The following is a 15,421-nucleotide window of genomic DNA, read 5'->3' as shown; positions in this document are numbered from 1 at the left end:
AGATATATATATATATATATATATCGATTCTATTGTAACTCGACTAATTTCTGTTAAAAGTGTAACGTTTTTCAGTTGACTGAGAGTGTCAGCCATTGCACCGATAGACGCAATTAAAGTTATTTTAAGTCTAGTTTATGAACCTTTTGTGCAATTTTTAGTTTGAATTCCTACGGGAACTGAATCGGTTGAATATTTTCCCTCCTGCAACCCTTCAAACTGAAAATTGTAATTCTTCTGTTCCTTGAAGTTGCACTTTTCGTTTATTTTGGGCTTTCATTTCAACCTGCGGTATCTTTTCTAGTGTTAAAAAAACTGGCCTGCACTGGGGAATATATATATATATATTTTTTCTTTATTCTTTCCGCCAAAGAATTATTTTATTTTGTTTTTGTTTGCGAAAGAGGAGCCAAAAATTGTGGCAAGGTTTGGATGCGTTTCTGTGTGCTTTAAATATTTTCTTTTTTTTAAAGTTCCGTAACAAATGTTTTCTTTAAAACGCGTGTTTTATGTTGACAGTCGCCATAGTCTTCTGATAGTTAAGATTTTTGGATTATAATCCACGTATTCTAAGCTAATTCATTTACTATACTTTTTTCATAACGTAATTACTTTTTTATTTATTTTTTCCTAAATAAGCTTTTTCACTAAGGAAAATAATAAAAAAAGTACAGATTGAGTGTTTGTAAGCATAGAGTGAAATTAGTGGTCGGAAATTGTTGCTACTTTTTCCGTAGTAGTTTCGTAGTTTTTCTTAGTTTCGTCGTATGATTTTTTTTTACTTGGATTAAATTATATACTTAAAAATTTTAAATTAAAATATCTACATTAGAAACAATCTTCGGCTATAAAAACAAGAGTTAATTCAACAAAATAGAAAGATTCATTCAACAATATAGAAAGATTCATTCAACAATATAGATATATTCGTTCAACAATATAAAAAGTTAAATCAACAATTAAAATGATATAAAAGTGACAAATTTAGTCAAACTTACTGACATTAAGTAACTTTCTTTCTGCATTGATGTACTTTCATCATTAAATTATTTAAGAGGAAAAAATAAGGGAAAAAGTGACCGGTTGTTTATTCAAGTCACCACTATTTTTTGTTGACTCTCGTGTGGCGGGTGGTTATTTTCAGGTCAAGTTAGTCGCGATTCCTGGCAACTTCTATTAACGTTAGCTTAGTAAAGAAGAAAGGTTCAAACGAAACGAATTTTTTGAATCTCATTGATACAACAAATTTTCGCAGGTTCGTCAATGGACTTAATCAAAATGCTCCCGTGGCCGAACATTACGAAGAATTACGTATTACTAATATTTAAACTAGGCATTATGAATAATAGCTAATTTATTACTTTTTCTACACCTTCAAATGCGAATGTACACTCGTGTTACATTGATGTTATTTTAAAGGAAAGGTACATCTTTTTTGTTCTTGATGTACTTAATTCCTTTAACACTGTTTTTCAAAGCTCTGTTGGCAAGAAAAAAACGAAAAAGAAACGTATTTTAAGTGCTTTACACTTGAAGCAATGCGATGATTTTAAACTGTATGTATAATCTCGTCGTAAAGAATTATCTGTAATTTAGAACAGACAAATAACGTAAATATTTTAAAAGTTGTTTCAAAGTTTACTTTTTTAAAAATCGCCAATTTGGTGTCATTTTTACAGTCAAGTTTTTCAGTTGAAATTGAATAAAATGAGTTGAATTCTATATATATTTTTTTATCTGAGAAAAATATTTCTTTACATTTGAATTTGGTTATTTTATTTTGAATTTCAAAGTTAGATGAGAAATACTGAGGCAATCAACTGTAAATGCATATCGTTTAGCAATTTTATTCTATGTAATGTTATTGGAATTTTTTTTTTTTTAAATTTTCCATTTTTTATTGTAATTTTAAATAAATAAATTCATAAAACCAACCTTAACATAAATATATTGTTGGATACAAACATATTTTAGGTTTAATGAAATTATTTCTGGTTAAAAGAAGTCCCAACTTACGAAACTCCTGTGGCATTTCCACGGAACCCTTAGGTTCCATAGAACACCATTTTGGAACCGTTGCACTACAGTACCGAAGATCGGAGAAATCGTATAAAATCATTCTAATTTTAAAGAATATTTACATAAAAGAGATAGTACATACGATGACATATTTGCAATCATCTATTCTACTGATAAAAAGAAGTAAAAATGTATGAGTCAAATGCCAAGATTAATTTTGGAGTCTAATGCCAGTCGTATATTGTCATACGTATAAATAATAAGTCTATATTTTTTAATGGTATATGTAGTAGGCAGTGGGCTTCTAAGTTTTATTTTATAAAATTGGTAGTCTGCACTACTTAAAAGATTGGGATACGCTGATCTATCGAAATTTCTGTTCAAACGAACTTCGACTTTTAAAATCGAAATCTTTCTGATTAGATCAGTTTAATGAAGAAAATGTGAATTGTCATTTTTACATTCGAAAGTTCTGCAACCTTAAATTATTTTATATGCGTAAAAAAAAAAAAATTATGTCAAAGAGAACTGATAAAATATTTACGAAAACAGGTTTGTTTTTGATTTAAAGAGTTTTAATAAATAATAATAAGGAGTGGAAATAATCATCGTGTGATTTCATAATAAACCTTCTGAATCAGATTAATATATGACTTAAACTACGGCGACAGCAAATTTAAATTAGCATATCTTAAGCATTCTGGAAAAGAATTTTCCGTAACTGCGCACTTTAAATGTTTATCTTGTGTTGAATTTTAAGGCGTGTTTAAGTCATTTGAGAAATTGTTTATTTAATCTCTGTTGGAAAGCAAAATAATACTATAGTTTGAGTTGGAATTTATTATTTCTTCACAAAAGATGGGGAAATAAAGAAAATTTTCGGTTGGTTGTTAAAATGCACAACATTTTCAGTTTGGGCGCCGCAAGGTAAGTATAATTTGTTCATGTTAATTAGTCACAGGGATGGTGAAATTCATGATTTTTAAAAAAAAAAAATTAAAGCAATCAGATTTATTTGATTTAAATCTGTTTTTGAAAAATCTAAAACAGATTATTTCGATTTTTAAAAAAAATATTTATCAGCCAAATCATCTGTTCTGTTAACATTAACTGTACTTAATATTATTTAAAAACAATGATATAGCAAAAATAATACATATTTCTAACTAAAATGTTTCAAAAATTATTATTTAATTAGTGGACTGCGCCCCCTGCTCGCTAACGCTCGCCAACCCCCGAAAATTGCTACGCAATCTTATATGGTTTGCTTCGCAAACCAAGCTAGCTTCGCTCGCTACTAACTTAGGTACATTGCAAATGCACAAAATTCTAAGAATTCAAAACAATCATTCAAATCCATATAACAACTTTTTTTTTAAAAAAAATTACATCTTTTTATTAAATACTAAGTCATTAAAATAAATTTGAATTCAAATAAATGACATGTAATTCGTTAAACCTATTAGAAATGTGCTATAGTATAAAATCTTAAGATAAAATTTCTAAAACTGATATCTCTTTAAAAAGGTTAAAATTTTGGCTATAATTAAGTCTATTAAAAATTGAAATAAGTGAATTGCAATGGAAAAACCTGCATAAACAAATAAATTCTAGTAAAACAAATAAATTCGTGATATAAATCAAAAATCGTCAAATAAATTCGTAATATATAAATTCGTGAAAAAAAGCGCTTTCGACAAAATACTAAAATAGAGATCTATCGACAAAGACTACTCACTTCTGCCTAGCTTATGCTCTCTCTGGTTATTTCAGTTTCCGTTTTTAAAAGCGCTATATGTTGAGCCATCTCATCTAGATTTGGCATGTGACATTTTTAGCGGCAATCATTGGTCGATTTCTAGCGTTGCCATTCGGGGAGTTGTAATGAGGCTTTCTTTTGTCGCCGTGTAAGAGAAATATATATAGATTACTACAAACTAATCACTGAATCAATAAAATCAGGGTTATTTTTGCTCAAGGTAAACTTTTAAATAGATGGAGGCAATTTGTCAGTTAGATATCCAATGAAGAGTAAATTAGTTTAGATCAGAATACATTAAAGAAAAAAAATATATTGTTTCTTTGGGCATAACAAGTCTTTCTTTAATATTGGTAAAAACTAACGACATATTTAATACATTTTAAAAACACCTAAAGTATTTAAATAAATATTAAACTAAATGGGTATAATTGAATGCTTATTACTAGCAAATTATTTTACGTATAGCCAATCGGAAATTATAATTTAACAGTTTAACGTTACTCTTATTTACTTTAAGTCTCTAATTTTAATTGTTTATTTGTCTCTTTAGAAATATAATAATTTACCCATTCATTATTTCTTTGGGTGAAATCTTCATTATCAATAAAATCAGACTTTAAAAAGAATCGACTCTAAAGAATACATTTATAAAAATATATCAGACTTGATAATAATTTATTTTAAAAGAATAAATTGATTTAAAGCAATAAGCAATTGATTAAATAATGAGCAGTTTTTGGTATGTGTGTAATAATAGGGAACTATGTTTAATTTAAAAATTATTAATACCGATAATGAGAATATTCCAAAAAATTATAACTGTTACTTTTTTATCAAACTTATTTAGAACAAAATATTACTTTTTTGCACTTAATAATTTTTACAATTTTTAAGTAGATCTGCGAAAGTTTAAAAATCCTGAGAGCCAATATCAATTTTTAGGAGTGACCATATTAAGGAAAATAGCGTTAACAGCTTTTTTGCATTAATGAAATTGCATAAATTTAATCATAATTTAAATTTAATATTGCCTAAAAAAAGTAATCAAAAATGTGGTTTTAGCTTTTTCCGAGACCAGTATCTGATAAATTCTAACTTATTGAAAGAGGAAAGTGTCTGAAATTGATGACTTCTACTGAGTTTGTAGGAAAGGCTCTTTTTTTCAGTTTTTATGTTTTAGAACTTTTTTTCATAAATATATTCATTTTCAAAATGTATGCATATATAATGAAAGTAAAGGCCATGGTGACTCCTGTTATGAGAGGTTTTTGAGAATAAAAAATTTATGTAACGTTTTTATATGTTTTATATGAAAAGAATAAGACAGAGCTCAAAAATTAATAATAATATTTTTATGCCATCAGTTACAAACTTTGATAAAATAGGGAAATTCGATGAAATTAGAAATTTTTTTTCTGTGTGTTTGTGTCCAGCCTGTTACCATTAAATTATTCTTAAAATTCCCAAACATTCATTTATGAAAAAAAAAACTCAAATATTTTAAATTTCATTTTTTTTTTGAATTAATGATGAAAAAAAAATGATTGAACTTACATATATATTATGTAACAATTTGCAACATTGAGATTGAAGCTAGTTTTGTTTATTCTTTATATTGTTTTGTAGATTTTGTTCTTGGCCAAGAAACGTATTGTGCCTACTCCAGTAATAAATCCTATGTGAAGATTTCTTTGGCTGACAAATCTGCTTATGATGATGACAGCGAGGTTTTGGAGACAGGCGAATTACTGGATGGAAATACAACTGAGAAATGCCGCACCACGAAGTTCTGCTATGCACTTTGGATGGATGATAGTAGCAACAAAAATGCTACTGCCATTGTTGCACAAGGTAATTGACTCATTCATTAGAATTACCATTTTAGTTCAGTGTTGTCTGCACTAATGTTGTAATAGCTTTTTTTATTTCAACTAGTAGCTTAGCTGTTACAGGTAACTATTTCAACAAGGAGCAATTACAAGCTATCCATCATGTGATGGATTGCTTGTAATAGCTACTTTTATTTCAACAAGTTCTGCTAATTTGGGATACAATTTTTATTTTAGTTTATTTATTTTTATAACCTATACCAGATATAGGTTTGACCTCCATCAGTCTATTATGGGCAGCCTAACAAGACCATACTGAAAGAGGATGTAGACAAGAACAATTTTCTGGTCCTAGATTGCTGTTGGCCAGATGGAAATCCTTTTGAAGAATGAAGTTTTCTTATAAAATTTTTTTTAAATGTTGAAAATTCTGTAATGTATAGAATAAATAATATAAACCAGTGGAATTTGTTTAGTTTTCCACAGCAGTCACCACTAGACAAGAAGAAGACTATTTGAATATGTTCTTGAAAATCTGCTTCTTGAAAATATACTTTGCAAGAATCAAAGTGTTAACTAAAGCTTTGATTATGGCTTTTCCCAATATCTTGCAAAATCTGAAGATACGACTTTGTCCTATGGAAAGGCTCCCCAAAATAAATTTTGGCCTGTGGCCTATAAAAACTTTTGTAATAGCTCATTGCAGTTTAATAATAGTTACTGAAAAGTGACCAAGTTCAGAACAATAGTACTAATGGTCTACGCACAGGTCATTATCATTACATAAAAGGCAAGTTCAAGAGTCCGTCAAATTGAATCTGTACAGGTGTTTAATGAGGCAGCCATGTCCAGTTTTTATTCTTAAGTTAGCAATGCTGACAGGTCTAGGCAAACTGCTGGAAATGGAACTTTCCTTTTGGAAATCACAAATCTTCTCTTCTGATACAAGATAATGTTTGTTACTAATATTTCTTTCATGGGTGCAAGTCTTCCGTCCCCAGGACGGATTTCCGTCTTTCGAAAATGTCCGCGGACGGAAGAAAGACGGAAACAAGACTGACTCAAAGACGGAAATAGGAATTTTTTTTCTGTTCTTAAAAATAGTTTTTCGGTCTACGTTATTGGTCTACTTTCTAATGTCCTGTTGTTATTTTATCAAAAAACAGATGAATAAATATTTNCACACAACCATAGATAATTGAAGAATCTGCTAAATATGGAAATAAGAATTAAAATTTGTCCCTCACTGGACTGATCGTTAAGACACGGCTCCCAACAGATCACCGAAGTCAAGCATCACTGGCTGCGGTCAGTGAGGGTGGTGGGTGCGGTCAGTGTGCGTGTCCAAGTGGGTGACCACTTGGATCAGTCTGCGTAGGGACCGAGGGTGTGCGGTTTTGGTCCTCGTTAAACTGTGCTACCGTAAAATGCTCGACTTCGCGCAGGTCGTCGGGCTACCGAAGCGGGGGTGCCATCCTCTCCGCAGAGGATCAAAATTGTGATGGCATGTCTTCGGATCATCCTCCGGGATGTTTCCTAGACCGTCGCCAATAGCCCATTGTGCAGCTCTAGTGTGACACAAATTAACAACAACAACAACAAGAATTAAAAATTAATAAATAATAATTATTTTGCTAATCTTAAAATTCAATTTCTGAGAGAAACAATTTAATAATTTAATTACTATTATTTAATGATGCATTATCACTATATTTTATCAATTATGTTTCGAGTGCCCAGCTCTTCATCAATTTTGCGTTGAAGTTTTCTATCTAGCAAATTTGTATGCAATTTGTTTTCTAATCTTATGATTTAATTTTCTATGAATACTCTTGTGCAGAATTCTTTATTAAATGAGAATGTGGATTATTGTTTTTGGTACCTATAAGATTTCATATTTTCTTTTTTTATAGTATAAGGTTCTTAATTATGTGAATCACCAATGGACCCCCATCAGATCTTTGCTAATTATAAAGATAGATTTTTTAAAAAAAATTAATTCCTAAGAATCAAACAATTTGACATCTTTTTCTGTATGTTTTTAAACATTTATTTATAAATTCGCTGTAATGTTAGGAATTACAAGTTAAAAATTTTCCATGTATGGTTGTGTTGACATAACAATTTTAAAATATTTAAATGTATCATTTTGTTTTCTATGAATTTCTTATATTGACCTTTTAAATGACTAAGTCATTGTCTTCAGAAGCCTTTAGCACAAGCGATAATTTTAGTTTCAAAATTTTGCAAAACATAATGTGTACTTTCTCCTAATAAATGAATTTTCTTTCAATGCTTTTGGATACTTTATATTTGCATTTTTATTTAATATTATTGTTCTTTCCTTTTATAGGATGTTGGAGAGCATCTGAGTCAGACTGCATGAAAGATAGCTGTGTTTCTAATAAGGGCCGCAAGCCAGGGAATAGTAGTAACACTCAGTTTTGTTGTTGTGCTGGTAATATGTGTAACATTAATGTTTCTGAGGGCATATTTTATGCAGAAGATCCAGCAAGTGAGTCCGTGATTAGTTAATTTTTTTTTGCTTAAATTTTCAAACTTGCTTGCTTTTAGTAATTAGGAGTCTTTTCTTTGTGTTTTCTTTGTGAATCGCTCAACAATTAGATATGCACAAATAAAATGTAGGGCATACAGCTGTTTCAATATTATTTGCAAATGTCACTTATTTTTTCAACATAATATATTTTTAATATTTACCTTTTTTTATTACTTTCATTTATGTGTATTTATGCATTTAAGTATTAATTAGGCATCAAATATAAGATAAGATTTGTAATTTATTAATCTTTTAGCTATTAACTGTAATTTATCTTTATTGATTCTAAAGTTTTTAGAATATGCAAAACTTTTGTTGTCAAATGCTCTATTGGTTGTGCTGCTCTCTCACCGAAAAAAAAAAAAAAGAGTAATATTTGACAGTATAAAGCATTAAATATTTTTGTAACTGTTTTTCTTATAAGGTTATGTCTGTTGATGTTTTAATATTTTAGCAAATAGTACTAATTTAAAATTCGTCTGTATATTTGGAGAGGGGAATCTGATGGGGGGAAAAGCCGTAATATTTTGGGTTAACTGGTTAAAACATTTAAAATAAAATATACAATTTAGAATTTTTACCTCCAAAGCCTTTTTTTATAGTTATTTGAATTTAGATATGCTGTACTGTTTCTTAGAAATTAAAGAGAAATATACACATTATAATAAAAAATATACATTTTATAATTGCTTATGAAAAAATATCCTAAAGACTTAAGTTTCATTTAGAAAAATAATTTATAATGTTTGAAATCAATCATACTTGACCAGTTTTTAAAAAATTCCAGAGTTTTTTCAACTTAACCAAATCTACCTGTTTTTTTAAAATCAAAAACTTTAGATTTAATTGAATGCTTTTTTTTAGAGATAATTGAATTTTTATTATTAAGTCCATTTTATAGCTTGGTAATTTCATTTTATTCATAATTTTTTAATGAGATTATTTTTTAAATTTATCGTTATTTTTTTTTAATGAGAGAGCAGAAAAAGATCTATTTTCCTTTTTTACCATTGCAACACCATATGGATTTTTTTAAAAAAAATTCCTACCTATTTCTTGATTAATATAATAATGTGTTAAATGTTTTTTGTGTAACATATAATTAGTATACTGTTCTGCATATAGGAAACCATTGACTCCTGCCAATTTTTAAAAAAGAATTCCTGATTTTTGTTTGTTTGTTCGGAGCTTGCAATTTCAACTAACATGCAATTCTAAAAGAATAATTTTGATTTTTTTTAAAAAATTTATTTCTGTAGAAAATAATTAGAAAAATATATACCTGTCAATGTCAGCTCCTGTAGGTTTTTATTTAAAAAGTGAAATGCAAAATGTGTATTAAAAGAAAAGGAGTTAGCATGCAAAGCAGAACTTCTTTCTTTATTTTCTCCACATGACTGAATTATTGCTGTATCAGCTTTAAAACAGTTTTTTTATTAAATGTCATCCTTTCTGCAGAATCGTTTCTTTTTGTTTGTCATTTTGCACCTCTTCTCACCATAAGCCAGTAATAGGCACTTAACCTCAATATTATGCACAGCAGGTGGTTTTGATTTATAGGCTTCCGAAAAACAGCAAATTTTTTTAAAAATAAATCCTTTCTATCACATTAAAATTTTATTTTAAAAAAAAATTTAACGTTGCTCTTACTGAATTCCAAAATATGCCTGATTTAAAAGTTACATTCTGCTGCGAAAATCTTGTTGCAGCTTCTATTTTAGAAAATATTTTAAGTTTATTTCTTGTATTGTAAGTTTATTGTCCATTAAAATTTGACTATTTTGCATGGAAAGGTGATCTAAGACTATTGAAGTTTTATAAGTGGTTCACTAATTTTAGTTTACTGGTTTCGTTGACGAACCAAACATTTTCTTTCATTTATTGAAAAAGCGAAAGCAGTTATTAATGTTCTGCTAACCTATTCTAAAGATATTAATTTTTACTATCAAAGCATAACATAAGTAAGGGTTTGTGATCTTAATATCTTTTGTAAGGCATAATTTAAAAACAAGGCAAAAGAGACTATTTTACATATTTTGTTATGAGGTTTAATGCATCAGATAAGGAATTTTTAATCTTACAGTTAATATGTTATATATTTTTTATTTTAAAAAATGTGTATTTATGCTATGTAGCTCCTTTTAATTAGCTTTATTTTTGTTTTTAGTTTTACCTCCGAGACTTGTAGAGCATGCATCTTATGATACACAGATTACAGTGATAGCCTCAATTTCTGTAGTTTTGGTGATCGTAACCATATTTGTACTGTATTGTGCTTATCGTATGTGTTCATCTTCACAAAAACCTAGTCCAGATTCTGTGTGTCTGATGGAGCCTCCCCAGCCACCATCACCCACCTTCAACATAGATAGCTTGAAAATCGCTGAGAGTATTGGAAGTGGTCGATATGGCCGAGTCTTTCGTGGCACTCTTTACAACCAGTCTGTTGCTGTGAAAATATTCTCCTCTCAGCATCGCCAAAACTATCTAAACGAACGTTACATATATTGTCTTCCTTTTATGGATCACACGTGCCTTCCTAAATTGATTGGTAAGTCAATTTTCTTCATGTGCTTTTCCGTTCTTTATTGTTAATCTTTTTTTTTATTTTTATAACGGCAGACACTGAAAAAGGAAGATGCCTGAGCTGTTGCTCATTTGACGTTACCTTGTAGTTTACAAAAAAATAATTAAAAACATTCTAAAAGACAATCACTCTACACAGAGCCGCGATGGCTCAGAAGATAGAGCGTTCGCCTTTCAATGAGGTGAACCGGGGTTCGATCCCGATGATGGCTGGTTACTAATTCCGCATCCAGCTTGCACCGACCACAGTGCTGATGTGAAATATCCTCAGTGGTAGACGGATCATGGGTTTGAGTCCCCTTACCGTCAGGTTAACCATGGGAGGTTCTCTTGGTCTTCTTTTCCATGTAATGCAAATGCGGATTAGTTCCATTAGAAAGTCCTCTACGAAGGAAAATTTCTCCCACTACTTGATCCAGGAGTTCTCTTGTCTTCTGGTTTGGGTTCAAAATTACTAGGCTATGGAGTTGAACATTAGTAGTTGTAATCCCAAAAATTGGGTCGGCTGTTCAGCGATGGTTATATATATATATATATATAAAAATATCACTCCACAAAATTTTTTTCATAAAAAGTAAATTAAAAAAATAATTAATTGATAAACAACTTGAAAGCTTTTATCTATAATTTTAACTGAAAATTATTAGGCAATAACCATTTATAAAGACGCATTTCTTTTGAAAAAATATATTTATTTAAAAAATAGTTTTAAGATTTAAAATCACTTTAAAAATTCATTAACATACTCCCCCCCCCCCTCCTGAAAAAACAGGAACTTATAAGAATTTAACCAGTTGAGAATAAAACTTACAAAATAAATATTTGTAATAGTAATTAGAGAATTTAACCTATAAACACAGATAATTTGACCAGTGTGTAATTATTATTTAAACAGTGATTTAATTTTTTAAAAATGGAATATGATTAAAATGGCAGTTTTTCTAAGGGATAGTTATGATTTCAAGGGTGTTATTTTTACCAAAAGGGTAAAGAGGATGCATCAAAGAGCTGACAGGGTAGGTCGTTCTTCTAAAAACGCTTAGGGTGAACACTGATTACCCATGCCTTAGACCCGTGCATAGGGTGGGTCACATTCACACAACTAACAACAAAGGATATAAAGACAAACAGTCCATGATCTGAGTGGAATTCGAACCCGCAAATATTGGCATCACAGCCAGGCTGGTTAGCTTACTGCTAATCTATGCTTGTTATTCTCCAAAAGGGATGATCAGCAATTTATTATTTGTTTTTGACATACATTACTACTAATCTGTACTTGTAGTTTTCAAAAAAAAGGCTGATTTTTATTAAATTGGTATGTTTATAATATACATTACTACTTGTATTGTCCGTGTATTTTTCCCAAAGGGCTGTGGCTGAGTAATGTTTCACTACTTATGTTTTTGGCTTACATACTGCTAATCTTTACCTATACTTTAGGAACTAATTTATATTTTATTAGTATGATTTTGACCTTCACTTCTAATAATCTATACTTGTAGTTCTTTTAAAAGGCTTATTTATAAGTGTTTTTTTAGTATCATTTTTGCTTACATTACTTCTTTTCTGTACTGTTTTCCAAAGTGCATTTCTTTCATATGCATCTTCTTATAATGTGGCTTTATTGTTGAACATTAGATCCTATCACCTCACATTTGCTTTAAGCTATATTTTTATTATCTCCTTATCTCTCTCTCTAACTTTTTCAAAGATGATAATGAATCATAAACTATAACTGATTCTGGATTTTTGTCTTAAATAATCTATTTTTCTAAGTTTTTATAGTACTATAGCCATTCTCCATAAATTTTGTTTTTAAGTTCAGAACTAGTTTTTTATTTCAATTAGTAATTTGTTTTTATTACCAAAATTATTCAAGCATAGTTGGCGTCAATAATAGTATGGTAAATTACGGTTTCCAAAAACAAATGAGTATCTTTACTCCATTAATTTTTCTTTCTAGAATATCTCCATCAGTTTTGCCTTTCAGCTCACCCTATTTTATTTATGATTGATTTTAAAGTATTTAGAAGAGTTTTATAGAAATATGTTTTTAATGCATAACTATGAACAAATAAGTAGAGAAAACAAGTAGTTTCAGATAAATTTAGGAATACTAATTCTGTAACATAGTCCAACAAAGTTCATTTTCACTTAATTTTATCTGATTTGAAGAATTGAATATAATTAAATATTAAAGGACTCTTGCAATAAACTCTTTTTAATTAATGAGAGCTATAAGTTAGGTAACATTAATGATGTTATCGTTCAAAATATTTGATAAATTAATCATCTTCAGTTTTAATTTAAAACAATGTTTAGTTGGCATAGAAACAATGGCAGCCACCGAAAAAAACTCCATTTTTCAAAGGTCTCTCTTGAACCACATAAATTAAATTTTCGGGATCAGGGGTATTATAACTGGTTCTTTCACCCATTGTCTAAATTTCAGGTGGCTAGCATAAGTGATTCTGCAGTTATAAGAGAGACAGACACACAAACTCTTCATTTTATTATTATAAAACAGTATTATATTTAACATAGCAGAAAATATTCTTTTTAAGGCAGTGTTTTTTTTTATTTTTTATTTTTTAAATTTTTTTTTAGCAGAACAACATTTTGTTAAGAGACATTTTTAGTTTACAATAAAATTTTTAATGAGACTAAAAATTTCCTCGAATCTTGAGTTTTCCCTGAAACTCATATGCGCGATCAGACAGCCTGTATCCCTGGTTCGTAATTGGCTTATAAAAAAGGAATTGAACAAGTTGCAATCTGAAATAGAACATACAGTAAATTCCTGATTAGCTGTATTATTTTCTTCTTTGCAGCTCATATGTGGTCTTGTTTTATGATAGAATCTTGTGTGTAGAAGATTCTGTGCTTAACACAATTTTTAGATTTTATTAGCATTTTGACTAGTATTTTTATGTAGTCTCTGTCAGTGAGAAATTGTTATCTATTATAATTTGTCCATACTTAATAACATGCTTGTTGAATTTTATCACAGGATATTTTATGTTAGCAATATTGTCACGTAGAATAAATAGGAATTAGTCTAGGAAGTTGAAGAGATTTATTAAACACCTTCAAAGTACAGTGAACAAAGTAACTGGGGTCTCGGCTTGAAATACCCAGTCTTTTATAGGAATAATAACAGAACAGGAAATGAACAAGTTGCGATCTGAAATAGAACATATATATTCGAACATTATAGAAACTTCTAGAATATATAGAAATGATAAATAAAATCTTATTTTAGAAAGTTTTAAGTTTTCTTAGAGTTCTGAGGATTGAACACTGCATCTCTGTTTTTCCAGGACGACGACTCCAACCTCCCGGTCATGCTGACTTGTCAATATTCTATACTGCAAAATTTTGGCAGAACCCTTTTCTATTTTTAAGTAACAATAAGAATAAATTATTTATATATTTTTCTTATAGTTATTAATTGTTGAAAAAAAACCTTACATAGTTGCAAATAAAGCAGATTTTACATGTGTAGTCAATGTTTTTCTTCCCATATTATGGATTATATTGGAAATAATTTACTCCTAAATATTGCAGTGTCTTATTCTGCTTTACTTCATTTCCATTTTAAACCCAAGTTTTAAATGTGATAAATCCAGTATCAGTGGATTGATTTTAAAAATTTTATGTTTAACTTAAAATATACATTGTAAGATAAACATCTTATGCTAATAAGTTTCACGATTTTTATGATGTGATAACATGTTATTTTATGAAATTTCTTATGCTTATTAATTTCTTTTAACAATATTTAGGGGCAGAGGAACGTACTGGCCCAGATGAAAGACCTGAATATTTACTAGTTTTATCTTATGCTCCTAATGGCTGCCTTCAAGAATATCTAATTAATAATACTATTGATTGGACCTGGTTTTGGAAAATGGCTAAATCTATTACACAGGGACTTGCTCATCTACATATGGAGATTAGAAAAGATGGTAATTTTTTAAAGATCTTAAAATTTTACATTTATAATATTACATTTGCAATTGTATTATCTTAATTCAGAAATTCTCACCTTTTTCCTGAACACCACTGGGTTTATTTGTAAACTTTTGCTATATTTACATTTAAAAAAAAATGTAATATAAAATATTGTAGCTTTTTCATCCTCTATTGGAAAAAAAAAAAAAAAAAAAAGTGTCCTGAANAAAAAAAAAAAAAAGTCTTTATTTTGTTTCTGAAAGGAGTCTTCTCCACTAAAGGACATGAAATTCCATCATTTCTTTGAAAGATATTTAATAAAATTTTTTGCTTTTAACCACTGTAAATTGTAAATTTTTGCGTTTAGCCACTTACAAAAGATATTTTTAGAAAAGTTTACTTTTGAAAGGTTTATCCAGGTTATCGGCCCACCTGGAAAGTCATGAAAAATCATTTAAAGTCATGAATTTTGGTATTGAACAAAATTTGTCATGAAATGTCATGATTTTAACTATTTTTTAAAAAAAGGTAATGGAAAGTCAGGAATTTAGGTCACCAAAGAATCTAATTATTAAACTGGAATTTACCCCTCCCCCCAATTTCTTGGTGTTCCAAATATCTGAATTTGTAGCAAACTTCCCACTCACAGTCATATTTTATTAGCATATAAAATGTTTTTATCATGTTCTTTAAAAATTGTGTTCTTTCTAA

At 29.1% G+C, this 15,421-nt stretch overlaps 1 protein-coding gene across 2 annotated transcripts in view; it reads left to right on the top strand.

Annotated features, from left to right (window-relative positions):
• Positions 1–15,421, top strand: part of LOC107454377 (bone morphogenetic protein receptor type-2-like) — a 70,864-nt gene that overhangs the window by 40,584 nt on the left and 14,859 nt on the right. Inside the window, exons 1-5 of one of the 2 annotated variants that reach the window (XM_043043726.2) lie at positions 2,717–2,946; positions 5,408–5,632; positions 7,964–8,125; positions 10,335–10,718; positions 14,542–14,724. In XM_043043726.2, coding sequence (XP_042899660.1) covers positions 5,587–5,632; positions 7,964–8,125; positions 10,335–10,718; positions 14,542–14,724 — 775 coding nt within the window. In that variant the 5' untranslated portion in view covers positions 2,717–2,946; positions 5,408–5,586. Of the gene's footprint in view, positions 1–2,716; positions 2,947–5,407; positions 5,633–7,963; positions 8,126–10,334; positions 10,719–14,541; positions 14,725–15,421 lie in introns of those variants that run through there. The other variant, XM_043043719.2, reaches the window with a different exon arrangement.

The sequence above is a fragment of the Parasteatoda tepidariorum genome, chromosome 8 (assembly GCF_043381705.1).
Source record: "Parasteatoda tepidariorum isolate YZ-2023 chromosome 8, CAS_Ptep_4.0, whole genome shotgun sequence".
NCBI lineage: Eukaryota > Metazoa > Arthropoda > Arachnida > Araneae > Theridiidae > Parasteatoda > Parasteatoda tepidariorum.
This window is presented reverse-complemented; position numbering and strand designations above follow the sequence as displayed.